The 22,500-nt window shown below is 38.2% G+C and overlaps 1 protein-coding gene across 1 annotated transcript in view; it reads left to right on the forward strand.

Moving 5' to 3' along the window:
• The window catches only part of LOC122246412 (uncharacterized), a 200,009-nt gene extending 178,472 nt beyond the window's left edge, over positions 1-21,537 (forward strand). The window contains exons 2-18 of the mRNA XM_086542964.1: positions 6,020-6,802; positions 6,965-7,227; positions 7,956-8,064; positions 9,257-9,402; positions 9,666-9,807; positions 10,076-10,321; positions 10,572-10,802; positions 10,999-11,291; positions 13,009-13,354; positions 13,501-13,698; positions 13,838-14,002; positions 14,122-14,400; positions 14,550-14,735; positions 15,660-15,728; positions 16,741-16,962; positions 17,247-17,450; positions 17,789-21,537. Of these exons, the coding sequence (XP_086399090.1) occupies positions 6,020-6,802; positions 6,965-7,227; positions 7,956-8,064; positions 9,257-9,402; positions 9,666-9,807; positions 10,076-10,321; positions 10,572-10,802; positions 10,999-11,291; positions 13,009-13,354; positions 13,501-13,698; positions 13,838-14,002; positions 14,122-14,400; positions 14,550-14,735; positions 15,660-15,728; positions 16,741-16,962; positions 17,247-17,450; positions 17,789-18,016 (4,110 nt within the window). The 3' untranslated portion in view covers positions 18,017-21,537. The remainder of the gene's footprint in view (positions 1-6,019; positions 6,803-6,964; positions 7,228-7,955; positions 8,065-9,256; positions 9,403-9,665; positions 9,808-10,075; positions 10,322-10,571; positions 10,803-10,998; positions 11,292-13,008; positions 13,355-13,500; positions 13,699-13,837; positions 14,003-14,121; positions 14,401-14,549; positions 14,736-15,659; positions 15,729-16,740; positions 16,963-17,246; positions 17,451-17,788) is intronic.
• The last annotated feature ends 963 nt before the right edge of the window (positions 21,538-22,500 follow it).

Raw genomic sequence — 22,500 nt, forward strand, 5'->3', positions numbered from 1 at the left:
TGCCATGGGGCAGGTGAGAGTCCAGCGGAGGGTGCCAGGGCCCCGGGCAGGGGAAGGTCGGAGGTCAGGTCATCTTGTTATAATTTCACGAGGATCAAGAGGCAGGGCTGAGGGCGGAGTGCATGTCGCTCTCTTTGGTACCTTTCTCTCTCGCTCTTTTTATTCTCACTCTCTTTCTCTAACTCTCTCTCTCTCTCTCTCTCTCTCTCTCTCTCTCTCTCTCTCTCTCTCCCTCCTCTCTCTCCTCTCTCTCTCCTCTCTATCTCTCTCCCTCTCGCTCCTCCCTCTCTTCTCCTTTCTCTCTCTCTCTCTCCTCTCTCTCCCCTATCCCTCCCTCCTTCCCTCCCTCCCTCTCCCAGTCCCCCCTCCCCCCTCTCTCTCTCCCTCCCCTTCTTTTCTTTCAATCTTTCTTTTGTTATGTGTGCTTGCATGCGTGTGCGTCTGTGAGTGTGTGCGCGCGTGTAGATTTTTGTATGAGCGGAGGGACCGGCTGAGGAGGCCACTGCAACGGCAATGCATATCGGTCATGGCCTGAAAATGGTCGGAGACGTAGATGATGACGCAACGCTTAGAGGAAGTCTTTTCGGAATTTAGGGAGAGGGAGGAGAGAGGGAGAGGGAGGGAGGGAGGGAGGGAGGGAGAGGGAGGGAGGGATAGAGGGAGAGGGAGGGAGAGAGAGAAGGAGAGGGAGGGAGGGGAGAGGGGAGAGAGGGGGAGAGAGAGAGGGAGAGAGAGAGAGAGAGAGAGAGAGAGAGAGAGAGAGAGAGAGAGAGAGAGAGAGAGAAAAAACATTTTGCAAATAAAGTAGACGTACGTTCAAGTCACACACATGACGTAAGGTTATTCCAAATAACCCCATGACGGGTTGCCCAATATGTTTAGTTCCCGGGGCCACGCAACAGGCATCGAATTATTACATATTTATACACACACACACACACACACACACACACACACACACACACACACACACACACACACACACACACACACACACACACACACACACACACATTTTTGCTCACATGGCTCACATTTTTTTTCGTTTACATGCCTTTCTGTTATTTTTAACCTACCATGATTGACGTCAAAGGTACAAAGGTATAGTCATTGTTATCATTATCGTTTTATTTCTTTTTCTTTTTCTTATGTTATTGTAATATTATATATATATATATATATATTGTTATTTATTAAGATACTGATAATGATTATATACCATCATCATCATCATCAATACTACACCCACTCTTGCCATTGCTAATAGGACAATTCCAACATTAGCTGTATCTCTTACTCATGTTCGATATCATTTTTATAACCCCCCCATCCCGCAGTCTAACCCTCCCCCCACCCCCTCCCCCCCTCCCAGCCGCTGACGTTTTAATTCGGGGGTAAAAGTCAGCGATCATCCACGCACGCGAACGACGGTAGAAAGTAGCCGAATCCAGTGCCCGGCGAGAGGTTACCAGGTCTGGGGGGGGAGGGGGTACCCTTCTTTCCTCCCCCCCCTCCTCTCTTCTCTTCTCTTCCCCTCCTCCCTTCTCTTCCCCCCTCCTCTCGTCTCCTCCCCCCTCCTCCCTTCTCTTCCTTTCCTGTCTTTTCTTCCTTTTCTCCGTTCCTTTCTTTGTTCCTTCTTTCTTCTCTCTCTTCCTTTCCTCCTTTTTTTTATTCTTCCTTCTCAATCTTTCTTTCTTCCTTCCGCTCTTACTCCCTTCCTCTTCTTCTTCCTTCTTCCTACTCCTCCTTCCTTTCTTCCTCTCCTTTTCCCTTCGTCCTCCTCCTCCTCTTTCCTTCTTCCTCCTCTACCTTCCTCTCTTCTTTCCTCTCCAACTCCTTTCTTCCTTTCCGCCCCCTTCTCTCCTCCTCCTTTCTCCCCTTCTCCTTCTCCCTTCCTCCCTCTCCTCCTCCTCCTCCCCCCATCCCCATTCCCTCCCCCCATCCCTCCTTCCCTCCCCATCCATCCCCCCCCTCCCTCTCCCCATCAGATGCTTCGGTCACGAGAGAGGAGGGGGGAGGGGGGAGGGGGAGGACGAGGGGGAGAGGGAGGGGGAAGGAATGGGTGCTCTGTTGCAACACACGGGTCGAAGGTGTAGCGGTTCTGTGCCACACGCATGCAATAATTCTTTTTTTTTTATCTTATGAAATCTTGTGTTTTTTTTTTATTAGTGAGTTTTATTATTCCATGTTGTTTTGATACAGTGCGCGATTTTTTTTAGTTAGTGGCGGAAGTGATTCTGATAAGTTGGTCAGTGTTCAGGAATTTGACAGACAGACAGACAGACATAAAGAAAGACAAGCAGACAGAGAGACAGACAGACATAATGAAAGACAAACAGCCGGACAGACAGACAGTCAAACTAACATAAAGAAAGACAAACAGCCGGACAAACAAACAGACAGACAGACATAAAGAAATAAAGAAAGACAAACAGACATACCGATATAGGGACAAACTGCCAACAGCCGGACCAACAGACAGACAGACAGACACACAGAGGGTCATTTTCAAGTCTTGGCTCTTAGTACTTTGATTACCTAATGTCAATGTTGCGTAATGTTTATTTTCTCACGGGGGGCGAGCAGGCTGTGTAAACATTCCACTGATATAAGCCGAAGCTGTTAGAAGTTATCTTGCCTTGCACTTATTTTTTACACGTTTCTCGTCGTATTTATTTTTTATTTTATTATTATTTTTTTTTTTTTTGGTGAGCGTGGTTGCGTGTTACTTATTTGTGAGTTTGTTTGTTTGTTGGATGAACATCCGGGTAATTTATTAACAAGGAAATGGGTTCTTATGCCCTCCCCTACCCGTGCTGTCTATGTCGTTTTGTTGTTTCTTGTTTCTTTGTTGTTGTTTGTTGACCCTCTTATCTGTTTTTCTTTCTTTCATTTATAACCTGTTGTGATTATTATTAGATTCATTCGTTTTTCTTTTCGTCTCTATTATTTGTCATTACTGTTGTTGATATGATTGTTGTCGTTATTATTGTTATCATTATTATTAGTGTTGTTATTATTATTATTATTATTGTCGTCATTATCATCATCTGATATTTGCCATGACAAGCATTAATTGATATTAACGTCATCATTAGCATCATCATCACCACCATCATCATCACCATCATCATCATCATCATCATCATCATCATCACCATCACCATCACCATTGCAATTATCATCAGACATTCAAATCGAATGAATTAATTTCTTTATGTCATATTCTCCCGAGACGTTTCCGTTCATTCCTTTGAGTTCACGCGTTTCCTTTAATTGGAACATCAATTAAAGATGAATCAGAGGATGGGATTAAGGGAAGGTGGAAGGGGAGAGGGTTGGTGGGGGAGGGGGATGTGGGGAGGGTGGGTGGTGGTGGGATTTTACTTCCCTTTCCCCCTGTCCCTCTTTCCACTCTTCTCCCCTCTCCTCTCCCCTCTCCCTTCCCCTTTCCCTTTTGCCCTTCTTCTCCCTCTCCCGTCCTCTCTCCTTTCCCCTTCCTCTCCTCTCCCTTCCCACTTCCCCCTTCCCCCTTCCCCCTTCCCCCTTCCCCCTTCCCCCTTCCTTCCCTTCCTTCTCCCCGTAACGAGAAAAAATAAATATAAAAATCGAAAGTGGGAAGATAGTAACGAAGATAGTATAAGCGAAGAGGAAGAAGATTAAAAATGGAGAGAGAAGTAAAAAAAGAAAAGGATAAAAAGTGGGAAATATATACAAGTCATAAACTCGGGGTTAAGTGGAGAGAGGAAAGGGAAGACGAAAGGGGAGGAAGAGGAAGAAGCAAAAGAAAAAAAAAGAAAAAAGAAAGAAAAAAAAGCGAAAAAAGGGAGGAGGAGGGGGGGACGAAGAAGGGTAGAGAGAAAAGAAGGGAGAAGGGAGAATCAGAAAGGGGTAGAGAGAAACAAGAGGGGAGAAGGAATAGTCAGAAAGGGGTAGAGAGAAAAAAGAGGGGAGAAAGGAGAATCAGAAAGGGGTAGAGAGAGAAAAAAAGTGAAGAAAGGGGTAGAGAGAGAAAAAAAGGGAAGAAAGGAGACTCAGAAAGGGGTAGAGAGAGAAAAAAAGAGAAGAAAGGAGAATCAGAAAGGGGTAGAGAGAGAAAAAAGAGGGAAGAAGGGAGAATCAGAAAGGGGTAGAGAGAGAAAAAAAGGGAAGAAAGGAGAATCACAAAAAAGAGGGGAGAAGGGAGAATCAGAAAGGGGTAGAGAGAAAAAAGAGGGAAAGAGGGAGAATCAGAAAGGGATAGAGAGAGAAAAAAAGGGAAGAAAGGAGAATCAGAAAGGGGTAGAGAGAAAAAAGAGGGAGAAGGAAGAGTCAGAAAGGGGTAGAGAGAGAAAAAAAGTGAAGAAAGGAGAATCAGAAAGGGGTAGAGAGAAAAAAGAGAAAAAGAGGGGAGAAGGGAAAGTCAGAAAGAAAAGAAGAGAGAATGAGGGGATATACAGAGAGCCACGATTATCAGGCGATTATCAGGCGTCGCTCTATATATAACTCTTTTTTCAAGTAGCGGTGATTCGGGACGGCCAGCACCAGGATGCGCTTGAGAAGAAGTTCATGAATCCCCGTGGATGAGCGGGCGGGCGGGCGGGCGGGCGTGAGGGAGGGAGATTGGGTTAGTGTCGTGGAGTGCCCTGGGGAGGGAGGGTGTGTGTGAGGGCGCCGTGTGGGGAGCTGTGTGTGAGTGCCTTGGATGGAGAGATTTTTGTGTTTTTTTGTGTTTTTTTTAGGGGTGTGGGGTTTTGTTTAGTTATCTCTTTTTTTGTTGTTGTTGTTGTTGTTTGTATATTTTCGTGTTTTTTTTTTTAAATCTCGTTCTCTCGCTCTGTTGTATCGTTTTTTTCTCTATCTATTTGATCTTGCTTTCTCCTATATCTTTTCCTCTCTCTCTCTCTCTCTCTCTCTCTCTCTCTCTCTCTCTCTCTCTCTCTCTCTCTCTCTCTCTCTCTCTCTCTCTCTCTCTCTCTCTCTCTCTCTCTCTCTCTCTCACTCTCTCACTCACTCATTCACACACACTCACACTCACAGTCACACACTCACACTCACAGTCACACACTCACACACACACACACACACACACACACACACACACACACACACACACACACACACACACACACACACACACACACACACACACACACACACACACACACACATACACACACACACACACATACACACACACACACACACACACACACACACACACACACACACACACACACACACACACACACACACACACACACACACACACACACACACACACACACGCGCGCGCATACAATAGAGGTATTTGTGTGAGTCAGAGTGAGTGACCGTTTGTCTATTTGTTTCTCAAGTGTATTTTTCCCAAATTTTTATTACATTCGTCGACCGTTTTCCGTGAATTTTGTAAGTGGACTGTAATTGATCTGTTTACACGTTTCGGTAGTAGTAGTTCATAAAACCGGCGTGTGTTTATCGTGCTGTGTGTCATAGATAGGTTGATTGTGTAGGTATTTCTCCGCCGCCCGGTCTGGAGTTTCTGACAATATCCCTTTATCTCTTTCGGTCGCTCTCTCTCTCTCTCTCTCTCTCTCTCTCTCTCTCTCTCTCTCTCTCTCTCTCTCTCTCTCTCTCTCTCTCTCTCTCTCTCTCTCTCTCTCTCTCTCTCTCTCTCTCTCTCTCTCTCTCTCTCTCTCTCTCTCTCTCTCTCTCTCTCTCTCTCTCTCTCTCTCTCTCTCTCTCTCTCTCTCTCTCTCTCTCTCTCTCTCTCTCTCACACACACACATTTCCCGCCCTCCCTCTCTTTCGGTTGATCACTCACTCACCGACTTACTCTCTCTCCCAGTCTTTTTCCCCTTCTCTTCTATTGCATAATTCCCGAATTCTCCTAAACCCTTCCTTCTATAGCCATCCGCATCCCAAATAGCACGCTTCGAATCATGTAATAGACTAATCGCCACGGGTACGCGACTGAGGCCCAGTGTGACTGGTGAGGTCCGTCTTAGTGCATGTGTGTGACACTCACCTCCTCTTGCAGATGTCCACTGCCTCCGGAGTGGGCGTGTTGGGCGTAGGCATCGCTGAGGGCGCGGGGGACGACGGGAGCAGCATCCCCTTCATCGACGAAAGCGGGTCGTCGTGTGCGTCGTCGATGATGGGCGAGGAGGAGGACACTGCCTCCCTCAGCAGACTCTTGGACGACGCCGCCTCGAGGGAGTTTAGTATCAATGGCCTCCACGATGACCTCGCGTCTCTCTCCTGCGGATATGCATCCCTCGACGCCCACAGTGGCAGCCACAGCGAAGGCCGTAGCGGCGCCCACAGCCGCAGCGACATGGGCAGCAGTGGCGAATCACAGGAGAAGTCCCGCACAGGGTCGGGGCGATGGTCATGGCAGCGGTCATCCCCAGGTTCGAGGAGGACCTCCAAGTCCAGCATCAAGTCCTCGGACAACCTGGACGAAGACGTGCTGGATGCAGACGACGAGGACGAGAAGCCGCCGCCGGCCCTCCCACCGTCCTTGCCTCCGTGTGACACCTGCGAAGACCGATCCTCTACCTCATCCTCATGTTTCACGGGTACTTCCTCCTCGGTCCTCTCATGTACCACGTGCGCTGCCGAGTCCGACAATCGCCCTGAGGCCGACCCGAAGAGTGGTGACTGCCCAAGAGAGGACATGGGACACCCAGTCCCTGAGCGGGACCAGGACCAGGAACAGCCGCCAGACACGACCTGCAAAACGCCGGATCCTCCCGACTCGAAGACGATCATCCTGAGCAATGGTAATACGACCCCACATCGCCTGAGCACCACACCCGAGGTAAGTGCACTGTCTCGTGTTGTGTGCCACGCTAACTGGTGTGCCGCTAACCCTGTATACACATGCCCCTGTTGCACCACATGTGACTTCCTGATGATGGGGGAATACGCTATGCCTGCACTGCTTGCAAGGATGTCTCTAATGTTCTGACTTTATGTGCAGGAGGTGTGGAGTCCAGGAGGGGTACCACCAGTGCCCCTAATCACCTCCACCCCGGCACCACAGGGGAACAACAGCAACGCCTCCACGGTGGAGCCCAAGTACGTGGCTCCACATCACTACGTCTCCTCCATGCGGGTGGCGTCCATGAGAGGAGCTGCTGACATGGGCGGTGCCCTTGTGGCGCGCGTCGCTACCTTTCTGAGGACACAGTACAAGAACCTCATCTCCAGTCCTCTGCAGCTGCCCTGGTGTCCAGGATTTAAGTGAGTAATTAAATATGAAGAATAAGGAGGATGATGATAATTATTTCACTTAATGATCTCATTTAATTGGTTAGTTGTTATTTGATACCACATTATATTTTTTTATTAAGAATTAGAATAATTAGTTTTGATATTAAGTGAATATATGAACAGCAGTTTATATGAAAGCTTTCTTATCTAGATCATTATCTATGTTCAAATGGAATCCCTTTGAGAGACTTTCCTGTATTCATCCATAAAATAAATTTGTAGATTTATTTGTAAAGGGAAAATAATTTGTTTATGAAAACCAATATGGAAACACAATTTTTATAGTTTGTACCTTTACATTAGAGAGAACAGATGTGATAATATTGGATTCATTATCATAAAAAATGTAATATTGCATTTGTTGTACATGTGCTTAGAGTTAATTACATATTGATTGGCTAAAGGGACAAGGTATATTTTAGAAAGAATGGGAAAGAGCAGACTTGAATAAATCTGAGTTGTCAACTTTATCTTACTACATATACTTGCCATTTCATTTTGACAAATATCATTACGTTTTATTGATATGTTGCATGTTAATGAATCCTTTAATTTGTGATGATTCCATATCTCATTATTTAGGATGTGAACTAGACCTTTTTTTTTTTTTTTTTTTTTTTTCTATCCAAAAAAGAAACAAAAGAAATCTATTGAACGAGTATTTGCTTACTTGACATTTACGTACCATTGTTCTACAGGATGACAGTGAGTGAGTTTGAGACCAGCTTAATACAAGTTCCTTTGGCTGCTCACCTGAAGGTCCCACCAGGATTGCTCTCAGTCCATTCCATTCTGCAGCCACTTCAGGTAAAGTCTTGTTTTATTTGGTATTATTTTTATTTGGTTTTATTTGTATTGTTAATATTTTTTTACTCTTTTAGTTGATGACCAGATGTGTTTTGAGGTTTCAGATAACGATTACGCCTTATCTTGGACGGAGGAAAAATATTGCAAAATTTTAAAGTTGAAAAGTGTCTGGTTAATTAGTTCTATATGCATTAATTTTGTTCCTTCGGGTTAATGAAGCATAAACTGCCAGTTGCTAATTATTCTTGTATTATCATTTATATGCAAGATGCATTTTGGTTGTGGCAACACTTTGCTTAGTCATCGTTGAACCTGTTTTGAACCTAATGGGTTAATAGAATCTAATTCTATCTAATTTCAGTAATGATGGAAGTTGTGATTTTATGTTGAATATGATTAATGGGTGTATACTACGGCCCTAGTGTTTTTTCAACACAGATTGGATTTTTTTTAACCACAATTCCCACATTATGGTTATGAAAATTATAGTAGTTCTCAAGCTTTTTAGTATCATTACCCCAGGCATTGCTACAATAGATCACTATTAGATAATTTCTTTATTTATTATCATAACCATTATTATTTATCAATTTACTCCAAAGAACTAATACTTTCTGACTTTCTGAAAGTGCTTTGTTATCTCCAGAAATGGCTCCTTTATCCTAAGGGAGGTGATTAACCCCAGTTTGAGAACCACTGCTTTGCCCTTTTATAAGAAGGATGTTTTTTTTTTCTAGAATGGAGGTAAAGAAAGTTTATGAGAATTTCATGAAGGCATTATTTTCATGAAGGCATTATAGATCACTTTTGATAAAGCTTTAATGTCTGCTTGACATAATCTTTTATGTTTTTAGGCTAATGTTGGATATGTTTTTGTTTTATGTTAAGATTTATGGGATGTTTTTTAAATATTAATGTTTGCACTGCTTTCAGTTCTTTCCAATTAACACAAGTATAGTTATGATATGGATACGGTTTAGCATTTTATTTAGCAAAATGTTTCAAAGCAAATAATGGTTCCACAAGTGTTTGAAAAAAATTATTACAGCAATTCCGTGCAATTAGTGAGTGAGAGAACGCTTGGTGCAGATGAACTCAAACCAGGTGCCAGGAGGCTAATGTACATACTTAAGATAATTAATATGTTAAAAGATCATGTTGGCAATTCATACTAATAAATCACTTTTTACAGCTTTCGTTCACTGAATCATCGATGGGGGATCGCCCGAAGCGAGTGTTGGTAGAGGGGGATCCAGGGTATGGCAAATCTACACTAGCCCTGAAGTTAGCCTACGACTGGGCTACAGATCCTACAGGCTCATATCTGGCATCCTACAGGTATGATTGAAATTAGTTTTTTTATCATTATCATCATTACTGAAGTTGTATTTTTATGATATCACTAATGAACAGGGAAAGATGTAACCCTTTGGCTGCAGTACTTTTAGATAAGTTTATACAGCCTTGTGTCGGTATTATCATATATGGCCGGGCCCATCCACGTCTAGGCCTATTGCTTGCCTTGACAGCAAATGATAGCAGCGAGACCAATGGGTTAATGGTGACTTACAATACCTGACTCCTCTCCCCTTTTCTTGCAGCCTGGTTTTTGTCCTGACACTGCGGGACTTCCGAGGAGGGTCTCTGTTCTCTCACCTGTGTAAGGAGGTTTTGCCGAGACACATTCTAAGCAAGGAGGCAATGAACACCTTATGGAATCATATGAAAAAGATTGAAGATAAGGTTGGCTTTGACGTTTTTTGCTGCAGTATTTTGTAAATGACATCTGTAAGAGAAAATGTTCAAGGGATATTTTTTGTTTGATTACTGATTTTATAGCTTTGTGGAAATTAAGATAGATGTGATTACTACATTCAAGGGACTATTATTTAACTGTTTTAAACTTAGTAAAGCAATAGTTTTTAAAAGTTAGAGTAAAATGTTACATGATAATCTGCTAATACTGCAATACAGGGTTAAACTAACTTACCAATATAATCTTTCTCTTCAGGTACTATTTCTCTTGGTCGGATATGATGAACTCATTGAGGAGGAGAGCGGAGACATTAACGACCTCATCGACGGTCAGATGTTCTCCAATGCGACAGTGGTTCTGACGTCAAGACCTGGGTCCTCCAAGCCCCTCCCACCATCTATGCACAGGCGATTGCTCATTGCTGGCCTTGCCCCAGACCAAACGCACAGGTTCATCTCGCGGTACTTTGACACCATAAACAAGCCTGGTAGTGGGAATGAGGTAAGGGAATAGGGAGTTTTATGGATTATATTAATTAGAGTAGGTCTATTTTTATGCCATAAGACAGATTTCTGCATTGTTGCATTTTCTTATGACCTAGATTTGTTCCAATGTGTAAAAGTATGCCATAGTGTTGAAGGATATACACATTAAAATGTTAGATGAAAAGAATTCCAACATTCACATATATGCATACCAAACAATGGTTTAGAAGTCTAGCGGTTGTGTAATTCTCACTACGTCTCCACAGGTGCTGTCCCTAATATCAGCTAGTAAAGAAAAATATGGAGACCTGATAACATGTCCCATAATGTGCCTGGCTCTGGGTGTCCTATATGAAGACCTTGGGGGGAAACTGCCTTCCCGCCTCACAGATATGTACATGTCTCTCATCAAGCACATGATAAGGAAGAACCTGATTAAGCGAGGGGAACCCATGTGCTATGATGTGCTGCCTGATAGATATAATAAGTTGCTATCAGTAGGTGTCATCTTTTATGAGTTGTATTTTTTTAATTGTGTTTTTGTTAGATTAGGAGTGCAATTTTTATGTGTGTATTAGTTTTCTGTTAAATGTTTAATAGAGAAAATTAAATTATTTAGATTCTTGCTTATTTGTTTTCTTCTTTGTTACATTGATGATGAAATTAATAAAGATTTGCTAATTTATTTTCCAGGACTTTGGGAAGCTTGCCTTAGAGGCACTCAAGTCCAACACCCCATACTTCACAGCACAGGACCTAAAAACCAAATGCCAACACGGAGCAGAAGTTGTCGAGCTTGGCATACTGTTAAGAATGCAGTCGATGTCCAAGCTTGGCAAGAAGGACTTCTACACTCCAGCACACAAATCATTCCTTGAATTCTTGGCTGCCTTCTACCTGTCTGGCCTTATTCACGATACCTCTCTGCTCCAGACTGAAATTGACAGTATTGCAGAAAAAATGGATATAACTCATCCCATTTTAAGGTTTGTTTGTTTTTTACAAGCTAGCCAGTGAAAGTTTATGAAGCTGAACATTTGACATATTCTGTAGAAGTATTATTATGAAAGAATGTATTATATGTAACATTTTCCCATGTTTTAATATGTGCTATCATTCTCATTATTGCATCACTGACACATCATTTATGTGTATTTGAATCATTCATCATGAAATAGCAGATATGGGACATTATTTTCATATATATATATATATACATATATATTTATTTATATATATTTATATATATATACATATATATATATATATATATATATATATATATATATATATATATATATATATATATATATATATATATATATATATATATATAATGAATAGGGTTAAAAGTGACAGGGAATGTGACTAGTAATATCCAGCAAATGGTCAGAATACTGTTATAGAAATTCTTATATTTTTTATACTATGATTTGGAGCTGTGAAATGGCTAGTTTTGTTTGTTGAATAGAATTTTAAACTTGGAGATGTTTTGATGTTGTTAGTTTCCCAAGATTTATGTGAAAGACAAAGTACTGATTTGATGATCTTCAAAGATTTCATGTAAGACTACAAGTATGCAAAAAGGAAAGTTTATTTGGAAATATCTCTAGAAATCTCTAGAAATGATATTCACTTATGATATCAAATACATTGTTTAATGAACATAGCCTTAGTCAGTGTTGCAGTATATTACTACAGGATGATTTTGCATGCTGTTAAGGGTTGCTTGCATTACTCAGAACTCTGTCACTAAGTACTAGTGAATGACAAATGTCCCATCTATCGAATGTCTGTGCCAGCTGTTCTCTTTGTAATTAATGAGTTGCTATTTACTCTGAAACTTGTTGAAAGGGCTGGCTCAAAGGCACATTCAGGATCCTTTTTTTTTTCTCTCTCTCTGCCTCTTGCTATATTATTCTTCTGTTGTTGTTTTCCTGTTTCTTGCCTGATCTCTTGATATTCTCCACTGTTTTTTTCCTTGTCCTCAGATTATTTTCTCTTTCTTTTTTCCTCCTCTTGCTCCTTTTCTTCCAACTTCACATTCTGAATAGTTTTCATCATGTATGGTACATACAATTTCATTCTTTATTGTCTTCTCCTTCTACGCCAAAAAACATTTCTTGTCTTTGTAAATTTGCGACTACTATGCATATGTGGCATCCTGTACATTAGGAACAGTATGAGTTTCAAGTGGCAAGTTTTAATGCAAGATGCGGTGGAAGACCATACATCAGGATTTTCCTCTCGCTTTTGAAACATGTTAGCATGAGGATTAACCATATAATGAAGAGTAGATGTTGCATTAGGTACATGCATGTCATTCTAAAAATTTATATTCCTTAATGAGGTGATATAATTCCATTGATATCATTATTCGGCCTCCTTTTCTCCTCTCCTTTTTGCTGCAAAGGAGCGAGCTACTAACATGTACCAGAAGCTGGTAGTGGAGGTAAGAAGCAAAACACACACAAGACAGTTGTGCAGTATCTGTAACCTTATATGTTAATTCGTGTGGGTAGTTTTTATTATTGTGTTTTCGGGAAGGGAGTGATTTCACTACATTGAAAACATCAATGATAGAAGAGTTGCATTTGGTGTTGTGTTTTACTTTATTTGTATTGGAGAGGGCTGTGGATTTGTGATTTAAATAGTTGTTTTTCTTTTGTTTTTAATTTGTTTAAAGATGAATAGACTATGGTAAGTGAAAAGGTCTCTAATAAAGGATAAGATATGTGGATGTGAAAGAAGAAAAAAAAAGATCCATAGATTATTGAATTACCACATTTTTTTCTCTTCTGCAAAGGTATGCAAGCACGTGTCAGGTCGGGAACATGTCGTGATTCAGACTAATTCTGCGGAACTGGAAGACTGGGGTCGCTTGTTATACTCCCCTGACTGTATGCTGGAAGGCGTGGATGTGCTATTGGACTTTGATGGGAGTTCAAGAGACAGACACGAGTCGTTTTTCACATCCATGTCTTTTAACGAGAGCGTCAAGAGTGTCAAACTTACGTGTGTCATTGGTGGAGACTTTGGCGAGTCAGAAGTAAGTTCTGTATGAAGACATCTTGTTTTTTATAGTTCTGGTGCTTTATGATTTAAAGCTAAAATAAGAAAAAAAAATATTCTTCGAGAAATACCAAACTGAAAATATCAACTGATGAAACTATTGTTATATTTCATTCTTTGTAGGTAACAAGACTTGTATCATATGTGAGAGCTGTCCTCACGAAGCGTCGACTAGAATCTTTTGAGATTCAGGTGACATCGCTGGAAGAAGCAACCGCTGAGATCCTAAGTCCCGTTGTGGACATGATCTGTGACACACTCCCAGACTTGGCTCAGGCCCTTAATAAGCTTGTGGTTGCCTTGGAACTGGATGCTGAACAAGTTAGTTCTCGTGATTTTATTTTCAAAAGGTTTTATGCTTTTTATATATTTTTGACCATTTTCTTGTGTCTACAAGAAAAAAAAAACTATTTAAAAAAAAGAGAAGATACTGGTATATATGGGTGTGATTCTCTTTCAGGTTGTACAGTTGTGTCAGGTCCTGCAGACAGCACCACATGTGCAGGTGCTCCACCTTCCTCACCTGGCCTGTGGTTTGGAGGGGCTGAAGGCAGTTGCACAAATTGTTGAATGCAGTCCCTTGGTGTCGCTCAATCTTGCTGGGTCTCTCAGCTCTGGAACTCCGGTAAGTGTAGCATGCATTTATGCATGCACGTGTATGTAAAATATGGTTTTATAACTAAAGAAAAAATTGAAGTAATATTGAACAGTCCATTAACCTGGCATCCTATCTTTGACTTTCAGGTGGATGAGCGTTCAACGGGAACAGGAGCCAGCACCCCCTCACCAACCAGAGAAGATGCTCCTGCGCCACTCTCCTTCTGGAGTTTCACTGATGCACAGGGGAACACCAGATCTGTGTTCAACTCTCTCCCACGATCTTTCTACCAGTCACTCCCTGGTCGTGGAAGATTGCATTCCCTGTCGGCTGAAAAGAGAAATTCAGACACAACGCTTCTTCAGAAAACATCTTTCCCACCTCCAGCATGCAACCCAGTTGTTCATGCCAATGGTTTCCACGAAGTAAGTTTCTAAATATTTAGCCATTTGCCAGGGCTTAGTATGTTAATTACAATATGTGAAATCTTGAAATAATGACCAATATAGGCAAAAAAAGTTTAATAAGGTAAGGAAATTGAACAGAATATAGATCTCTAATTCTTCCCTTCCAGATATTTGCAGCATTCCGCAATCCAGCCTCAAGAGTGTGCCACCTAAACATCAGCAAATGTACAATGGGAGCAGAAGACTTGGTGTGCCTCGGGGAAACTGTACGCTTCACAAAGTGCCTTTCATCACTTAGGATGGAGGGGCTGTCAAGAATGGCAGAGATTATCCCAGTCCTCATAGCTTTACAGGTTTGTTTACTTATCACAAAAAACACAAACACAGTAACGTGCACATAACAGATATAATAAAACACTGCCACAAAATGAAAGGAAAAACTTGCGACGTTGAAAGAAAGTTCCTCATCATGCGTAAGCAATCCATTTTTTGGATTGCTTATGGCTGATGAGGAACTTTCTTTGAAAAGTTTGAAACATCGCAAGTTTTTCTTTTCATTTTGTGGCAGTGTTTTACTATATTTGTTAATTATATTTGTGTTATCATTTTTTTTTTTAACATGACCTAACTGGCCATCAGGATGGGCGGTCTACAATGCTGGTGGCACTGGCTAAAAAGTAGAGGGACTGGGGAAAGTGTTTTCACCGCCCCCTGGGTAGTGCAGACTAGCCCAAACAATATATTTCAATAAATCCATCACAAAATGCAGGTTTAGGCTGACTTTCGAATCCTGTAACTCTGAAGTTACCGTCATTACAGCCGTCATACTTCATGACTCTGTGTGCACATCAACTGTGAGCATATACCGATGTCGCGTCATGTAACACTGTCACCCATCTTTTAGGCCTAATTGGTGCCGTTATGTATGTCATGACACTCCTACTAATTGGTTAATATTGAATATTGTAGTGTTGTAGTATATCTGGTTGTTAATATAATAAAGTAAGCTAAGTGACAGAATTTTTACATAGATATGCAAAACTGTAATTATCATTATTATTATTATTATTATTATTATTATTATTGTTATTTATTATTATCATTATTATTATTACTATTATTATTATTATCATATCTGGATGTTAATGTAATAAAGTAAGTAAGATTATTATCGTTATTACTGTTATCTAGATACAGTACTAAAACTATGCTGTTATAAAAAAGATAAACAAACTAGTCAGCAAAAGAAATTGATACTGATAACTTTGCTCTTTCAGGAGAACACTACTTTGCAACTACTCGATTTGGACTTCATCCTCTTCCTCCCTCCTGATGCAGCTTGCCTTGCAAGTTAATGCTTTATAATGCTTTAACCAACAAAGGGGGGGGGGGGATTGTCTTGACCAATGGCTGGACCATCCAGTTTTCTTGTTGTTACTTCATTCCATTCATTATTGTTATTATTATTATTATTGGTGTTATTGATTGTTAAGATGTATTATTATTACTCTTATTGTGTATTTATTAGTATCATTGATTATTATTTTCTTATTGTTATTTATTATTACTTACTTAGTTGTTATTTATTATTATCTTTATTATTCCAATTATTATAATTGTTACAATTTAACAGAAGTATTTTACTATTGTTATTTCTTATCTCAGCTTCTGTATTCTTATAATTAGATTATTGTTGTTTGTAGAATTTGTCTATATATATATTATATATATATATGTTATATATTATTATATATATATATATATATATAGTTATATATATATATATATTATATATATATATATATATATATATATTATGATATATATATATACTGATATATATTATATATATATATATTGTTATATATAATTATATAATATATATATATATATTATATATATATATATAGATATATATATATATATATATATATATATATATATATATATATATATATATAATATATATATATATATATATATATATATATATATATTATATATATATATATATATATATATATAAATATATATATATATCATATATACATATTATATATATATATATATATATATATATATATATATATATATTATATATATATATATATATATATATATATATATATATATATATATATATATATATATATATATATATATATATATATATATATATATATATATATATATATATATATATATATATACATATATACACACACATATATGTATATATATTTATATATATATATATATACATGATATATTATTATGACCTAAGTCAAAGAATCCTCAGCATTAGTGCCAGACTTGACAGTGAGATCAGTATACATTAATCTCTAAATTCTTTCCCAGGTGACTCTGAACAGCAAAGTCGTCCTACGAGGGCCACAGCTCCTGTTTATGCTTCGACATTTCCCAAAGCTTGTTGACGTCTCGTTGGCATCCAACCTGGGAGCCGACATTATTGATGACTCCACAACGCACAGGCTTTTCTCTCTCCTGCCGGGATCCTTCCCCTTCCTGCGAAGATTGACTCTTGGCGGCTGGGTGTTCTCTCTTGATAATTGCGAGAAAGTAAGTAGCTTTTCCTTGTTTCAGAAAATATTCTGTTCTTCGATATTTGAATGCTTGGTTCAAGAGCAACTTCAAGTTATTTATGCTTGTAACTAAACTTTTTTTTTCTTTTCTTTTCTTTTCTTTTCTTTTTTAAGATATGAAAATGTTAATCAAGATCATTGCTGTAGTAAATGTTTTTGAATTTCTTTGAACTGAGTATATGTGAATTACTCACCAAGCACTTTTATAAGAAAAAAAATGAAGTTAGAAATTCTTAATAGCTTGGATGTAAATTCCTACAGGTAATGCGTGCTGGAGGCAAGCAGCTCAGGGGCAGCCAGTTGCGTGAAGTCATCCTGACCGGTGTAGAGGTGCGGGAGTCAAGTGGGACGCCAGGAATGGAACACACCCTTTTGCAGGCCCTCACAACCAACCTGCATCACTTGTCATTATTGTCTCTTGCTGGCTTGAAACTTACTGCAAATCAGGCAGCTCTGTTTGGCAAGGTATGGATTTTTTTTTCTTTCTATCTTTTTTTTCGTTTTAGTTTATTTTTCCCCATTGCTGTATCCTGTGGAAAGCTCTACCTATATGGTCTTTATGCTAATTTCTGTAATGCATAATCTTTTTAAAGGTGATTAAAAGGACTGATTACTAACAGGTCATCTGTACACTGAGATTGTGATAATGGAATCATATACCAAGATGTTTGGCTGAGCCTGCCTTTGTGGTTGACATTTTCAAAGTATTTGTAAATACTGAAGCAATATTTACACAAATATTTAAATAGTCATTATGCAAAATTCTAATCGTTTTTCTTCTCGACTTCACTCTTACTCCTCAGACAATACGGGACAAGCTCGCCACCACAACTCTGGAGCTGGAGACTCGGGGGTTGGGATACACCACAGTCAAAGCTCTCCGGCAGGCAGTGACCGAAGGCGGAAGATACGAATTCGAATTCTTGGGTGGCCCACTTGGACTCTATAAATTAAATAAAATTGATAGAAGAGAAAAGTTGATTGGGAAATGGGCCTGTATATCTACATTAGACAGACTGAGTGAGCTATAAAAGAAATGCAATACACATGTGATATTCTAATGTCTATAGACCTTACTGTGTATACACTCATTTATAAGGAGAATAGATTTTTTTTATGAACTCATTAGAGATATGCACTTTTCTTTTAATTTTCATATTTCTTTGTGGAGGAAATTTCTGACATTATGAGAGTAAATGAGTGGACTGACATTGATAGAAATTGAATGACTGAATGCAAATTACCGTTTCTGAGAGTGCTGAACGAATTAGCCAGTGATTTGCATGTTAGCCCGTAAACTCTCGTATGCCGTTTCAGCAACTGAGCATTGGAATAGTCCTTGTGCGAACACTTGTTGCAATGAACGCTCAGAAATGTCCTGATTGCTTTTACAGCCCCAGTTTTCGTCACGTCTTTCATGTAGGTGACGCTGCCTGTCTGCAGTATTTGGTATCTTCGTCATTTGTAATTAGTCAGTCCTTCCTTTAGTATGATCATGAAAAACAGACTGGTTATGCAAATCAGGCACACTGCAGTTTATGGGTTAAAGTGATCTATTTTGTTGTAGATGATAACATGTAAGTTTCAGTAATATTGAGAAAAAGTATTAAGCATTATGAACTCCATTTCTCATAAAGCGCTTATTGATGTTCTAAGACTAATAGTGGCTTATGAAGCTGTGATCAGAGATATCTTTCTGTGAGATAAAGGAGACTGAATCAGTACCTCTCCTAAAGCAATATACAGTATACTCTGTGTTTACATGTGTGTGCGCATGTGTGTGTTATTTCTTGTTTGTATTGCTGTGTATATACATATAAGCATACACACCTTTACCTAAGAAATACATAATATATATACACACACATGAGTATATTTGTATACACACACACATACATACATTTACATGTATGCATAGTTAAACATGATCACACACATGCACATGCACACAGATAATGCTGGAGACTTATTCCTGGTGATGATTGTAGGGCATAAGTTTATATTGAACGTCTGAAGCATTTTTTCCTTTATGTTCATGAAAATGAAATTCTTCCATGATTGAATACTTAGTGACATTGGTGCTTTCTATCCCTTCTGTGCTTCCCAAGAAATTGCCTGTAGTAAAGTTACAATTGTTAGTATATATATAATGAACAATTTTCCAGACTATATGATAAGGAACAAATTACATACACATACGCAGAACCATGTAGTGACCATGGACAATATTGATTATTAAGTGCATTGTTGCTATGATAGCATAAAGAAGTATTTCCTAGTGTATATTGTTCTCTACACACGTTATAGCTTGTCACTCGTACCAAACGTATTATTGCAACTCTGGAGCTGTATAAACTGATATCTAATTGGAAACAGGTCTTTCCAATATTTGCAAAATATAAACTTGGTCTAAACTCTGATGGGTTTATATGTATAGTATGCGTAGTTTGTATATCATTTATGGAGCTAACAGATATTGGTACAGTATTCGTGACTCATATTTTATCTGTTTTTGAACTGCAAGTTACTCACTTTAGATACGTTGGTGTTGTTTCTGTGTTCGCAAGGAATTCTGATTTTATTTTGCGTTCATTTACAGACAATTTACAAAAGTTAAGGATTGGTAGTTTTACTTCTCTAGATTACAGGAAAGATATAAATTTTTCGTAATGCCATTTTTATTTCTAGCTTCTGTTTATTTCATTTCTGGTAAACATCTAATTGCATTAGATTTAGTTTACTGTTTTTTTTATTTGATTTTTTTTCGTTCTGCAAAAATATATACTTTAAACTCTGCATTTTATCATATTGATAAGCTTTTACTTTATATGATGATTTGTTTTAATTGTATTATAGATATTTATAAAGCCCGTAGACAATGCGTTGAAAAATTTCAACAGAGAACTTAGCAACCTGTGGATTACTGTATTGTATTTTGTATAGATTTATGGTAGTATTTGAACAAGCCTTCAGGGTGACTCCTCCAGTGTACATAGACACCACAAGTGAAACCTGATTATATGCTCTTATATTCTCAACCTGAAGGTGATAAATGTGTAATATAGCTTACCTTTAAAACCATGATGATAGATCTCAGCTCATTTTTTGATGGCAGCCACAAGTGCTTGTAAGGAATCATGTTCCAGTGAGATTTCCTTTTATTATTATTATTGTTATTATTATTATCATCATTTTTTTATGGTAGATTTATCATATTTTTGACGTTTTGTATTGTCATTTCTTAGACGAATGATTGGTGTTCTTCAAGCTGAGGCATTGGTTGTCTTCACAGAATGAAAAGTAAGGCTTCTGTAGGGAAGAAAGACAAAATACTTTTTTTATTAAGTTACTTCTTAATTTGTCAATAGAGTGTTGCTTAACACAATGTAAAGACTTAAATTTAAAAGCTTGAGTTGCTCAAAATGCCACTGAGTCAATTTTTTGTTTTCAGAATAGATTTCAGAGGTCGACATTTGTTGAAACACTGTTAAGGGTATGATTAGGATATATCAAGGTTATTTTTTCTGCTTGTTAAATGAAGATATGCTAATTCTTACTGTATCCACGCTACCTGTTAGATATTTGTAAGTGCATATTCTTAATTAGATGGCCACCTTTGTATATATGCAAGTGATTAAAGAGAACGTGAATAGAAAGGCACCTAATGAGAAGGACAATTGGTAACTTTAAGCAATAATGAATGTAATTAATTGATTTTATTACAGTTATAGTTGGCAACTATGAGAAATTTATGGTATTTTTATATTTCCGGAAAGACATGCATACTGTTTATTGGGTGTTACTGAATGTTTCTTCATTATTTCTGATTGTGGTTTGTGAAATGTTCAACTTTCATATCAGAAGGTGTTATTTTCATTTGATAGAAGAAAAGGATGCATTAAGTTAGCTCGTACTTTTGTGCAAAAAGTAATCTATGCATTTTTATAAACTCTGGAACATGTAGCAGTTATGTAAATACATTAAGTTAAGTTCATTGTAATGTAGAGGACAGCACAGTCCCTTTGTTTAGCAATACACAGTTTCTGAAAATGATTCACTAGTCATTGCATTGCATTCATATTTACTGTATTTCAGAATACATGTGTATCCCCAAATACATGATCATAAATACCTTTTCCATCTGACTGGGTTGTAATAATAAAAATGTCCTGGGGTGTAGCATGAGATATTGCTTCACTTTTGTACATATCAGTTGCAGATCTGGTAGAGCCCATGATCTAGTTCTGAAATCATGTTCCCATTTTCACAATTTGATAAACGTATACACACACACACACACACACACACACACACACACACACACACACACACACACACACACACACACACACACACACACACACACACACACACACACACACACATTTTTTCCTCTTATACTTGGAAGAAAGATCTGTGTATATGTATCCATAAGTTTGTGTATTTGTACATAATTAGAAACCTGCATACACTTAGGAGAATAAATTGGTCTTTTAACACAAATGTATATAGATATAAATATATATATATATATATATATATATATATATATATATATTATATATATATATTATATATATATATATAATAAGTACCATATATGGGAATTTTGTTTTAGAGGTGGTTCATTCAAGGGTTAAGTATATACAGTATATTAATGATTATTTACCCTACAGTATTTCCTTGGTTGTGCTGCGCCCCATCCCGTGATACAAATAAATATTGAGGACACGCTGGCTTTTGATTTACCTTACATTTTCCCGCCTTGTGAGTGAACTGGATGATATATTTATTGATTGTGTTTAGATACATTCTCGGCTTGAAGAAAAAGAAGAAAAAGAAGTTACTGAAAGGGTTTGTGAGATTTTGGAAGCGTTTCATACTGGGTCAAAAATGTTGACTTCGGCTTGGCAGATGAGAGTATTGAATTTTTTTTTATGTTTTGGCATTTATTTTAATGTTTCACGATGTTTAGCAAAAAATGACATGACAGTGTGTTCTTACAATTATTAATCAAATGATTTTTTTTTTTTATGAAATAGTCTAAAAAATACTAGGCTTTTTTTTTTGGCTACAAGTCTTCATTCACTTTATATTGCTTTCAAAGATTTCATATACATACAAATTTAAAAATTGAAGCATGTAACACAAGTAACATCTAAAAATCTTATGGAGGCTGCAGGGTGGGTGCCGCATCCCTCAAAGCTGTTTAAGTAGGTAAATTTCTTTCCTTATTCAGCAAATATTGGAAAGGTAGAGGGCTATACCCCCACAATAAAGATTATTTGCTATGTTCCTGGTTAATTAAAACCGAATTAATTCAATTGACAAGCCTGGAATGCTGAAAAAAGTCACTTTTCAAACCTGTGATGCTCAAGCCCTCTCTCCAAGTAGGTGAGGAAAGTTGGAAACAATGCAAGTACCAAGAAAGATTTAATTCTACCATCCAGTTTCGCTGAATTATAGTGCACTATGTGTGTACTGTTAAAAAGGGCATTATACTTCCAAACGAATA

Source organism: Penaeus japonicus, unplaced genomic scaffold (genome assembly GCF_977035675.1).
Source record: "Penaeus japonicus unplaced genomic scaffold, GWHDUDI00000001_assembly GWHDUDI00000013, whole genome shotgun sequence".
NCBI classification, from domain to species: domain Eukaryota; kingdom Metazoa; phylum Arthropoda; class Malacostraca; order Decapoda; family Penaeidae; genus Penaeus; species Penaeus japonicus.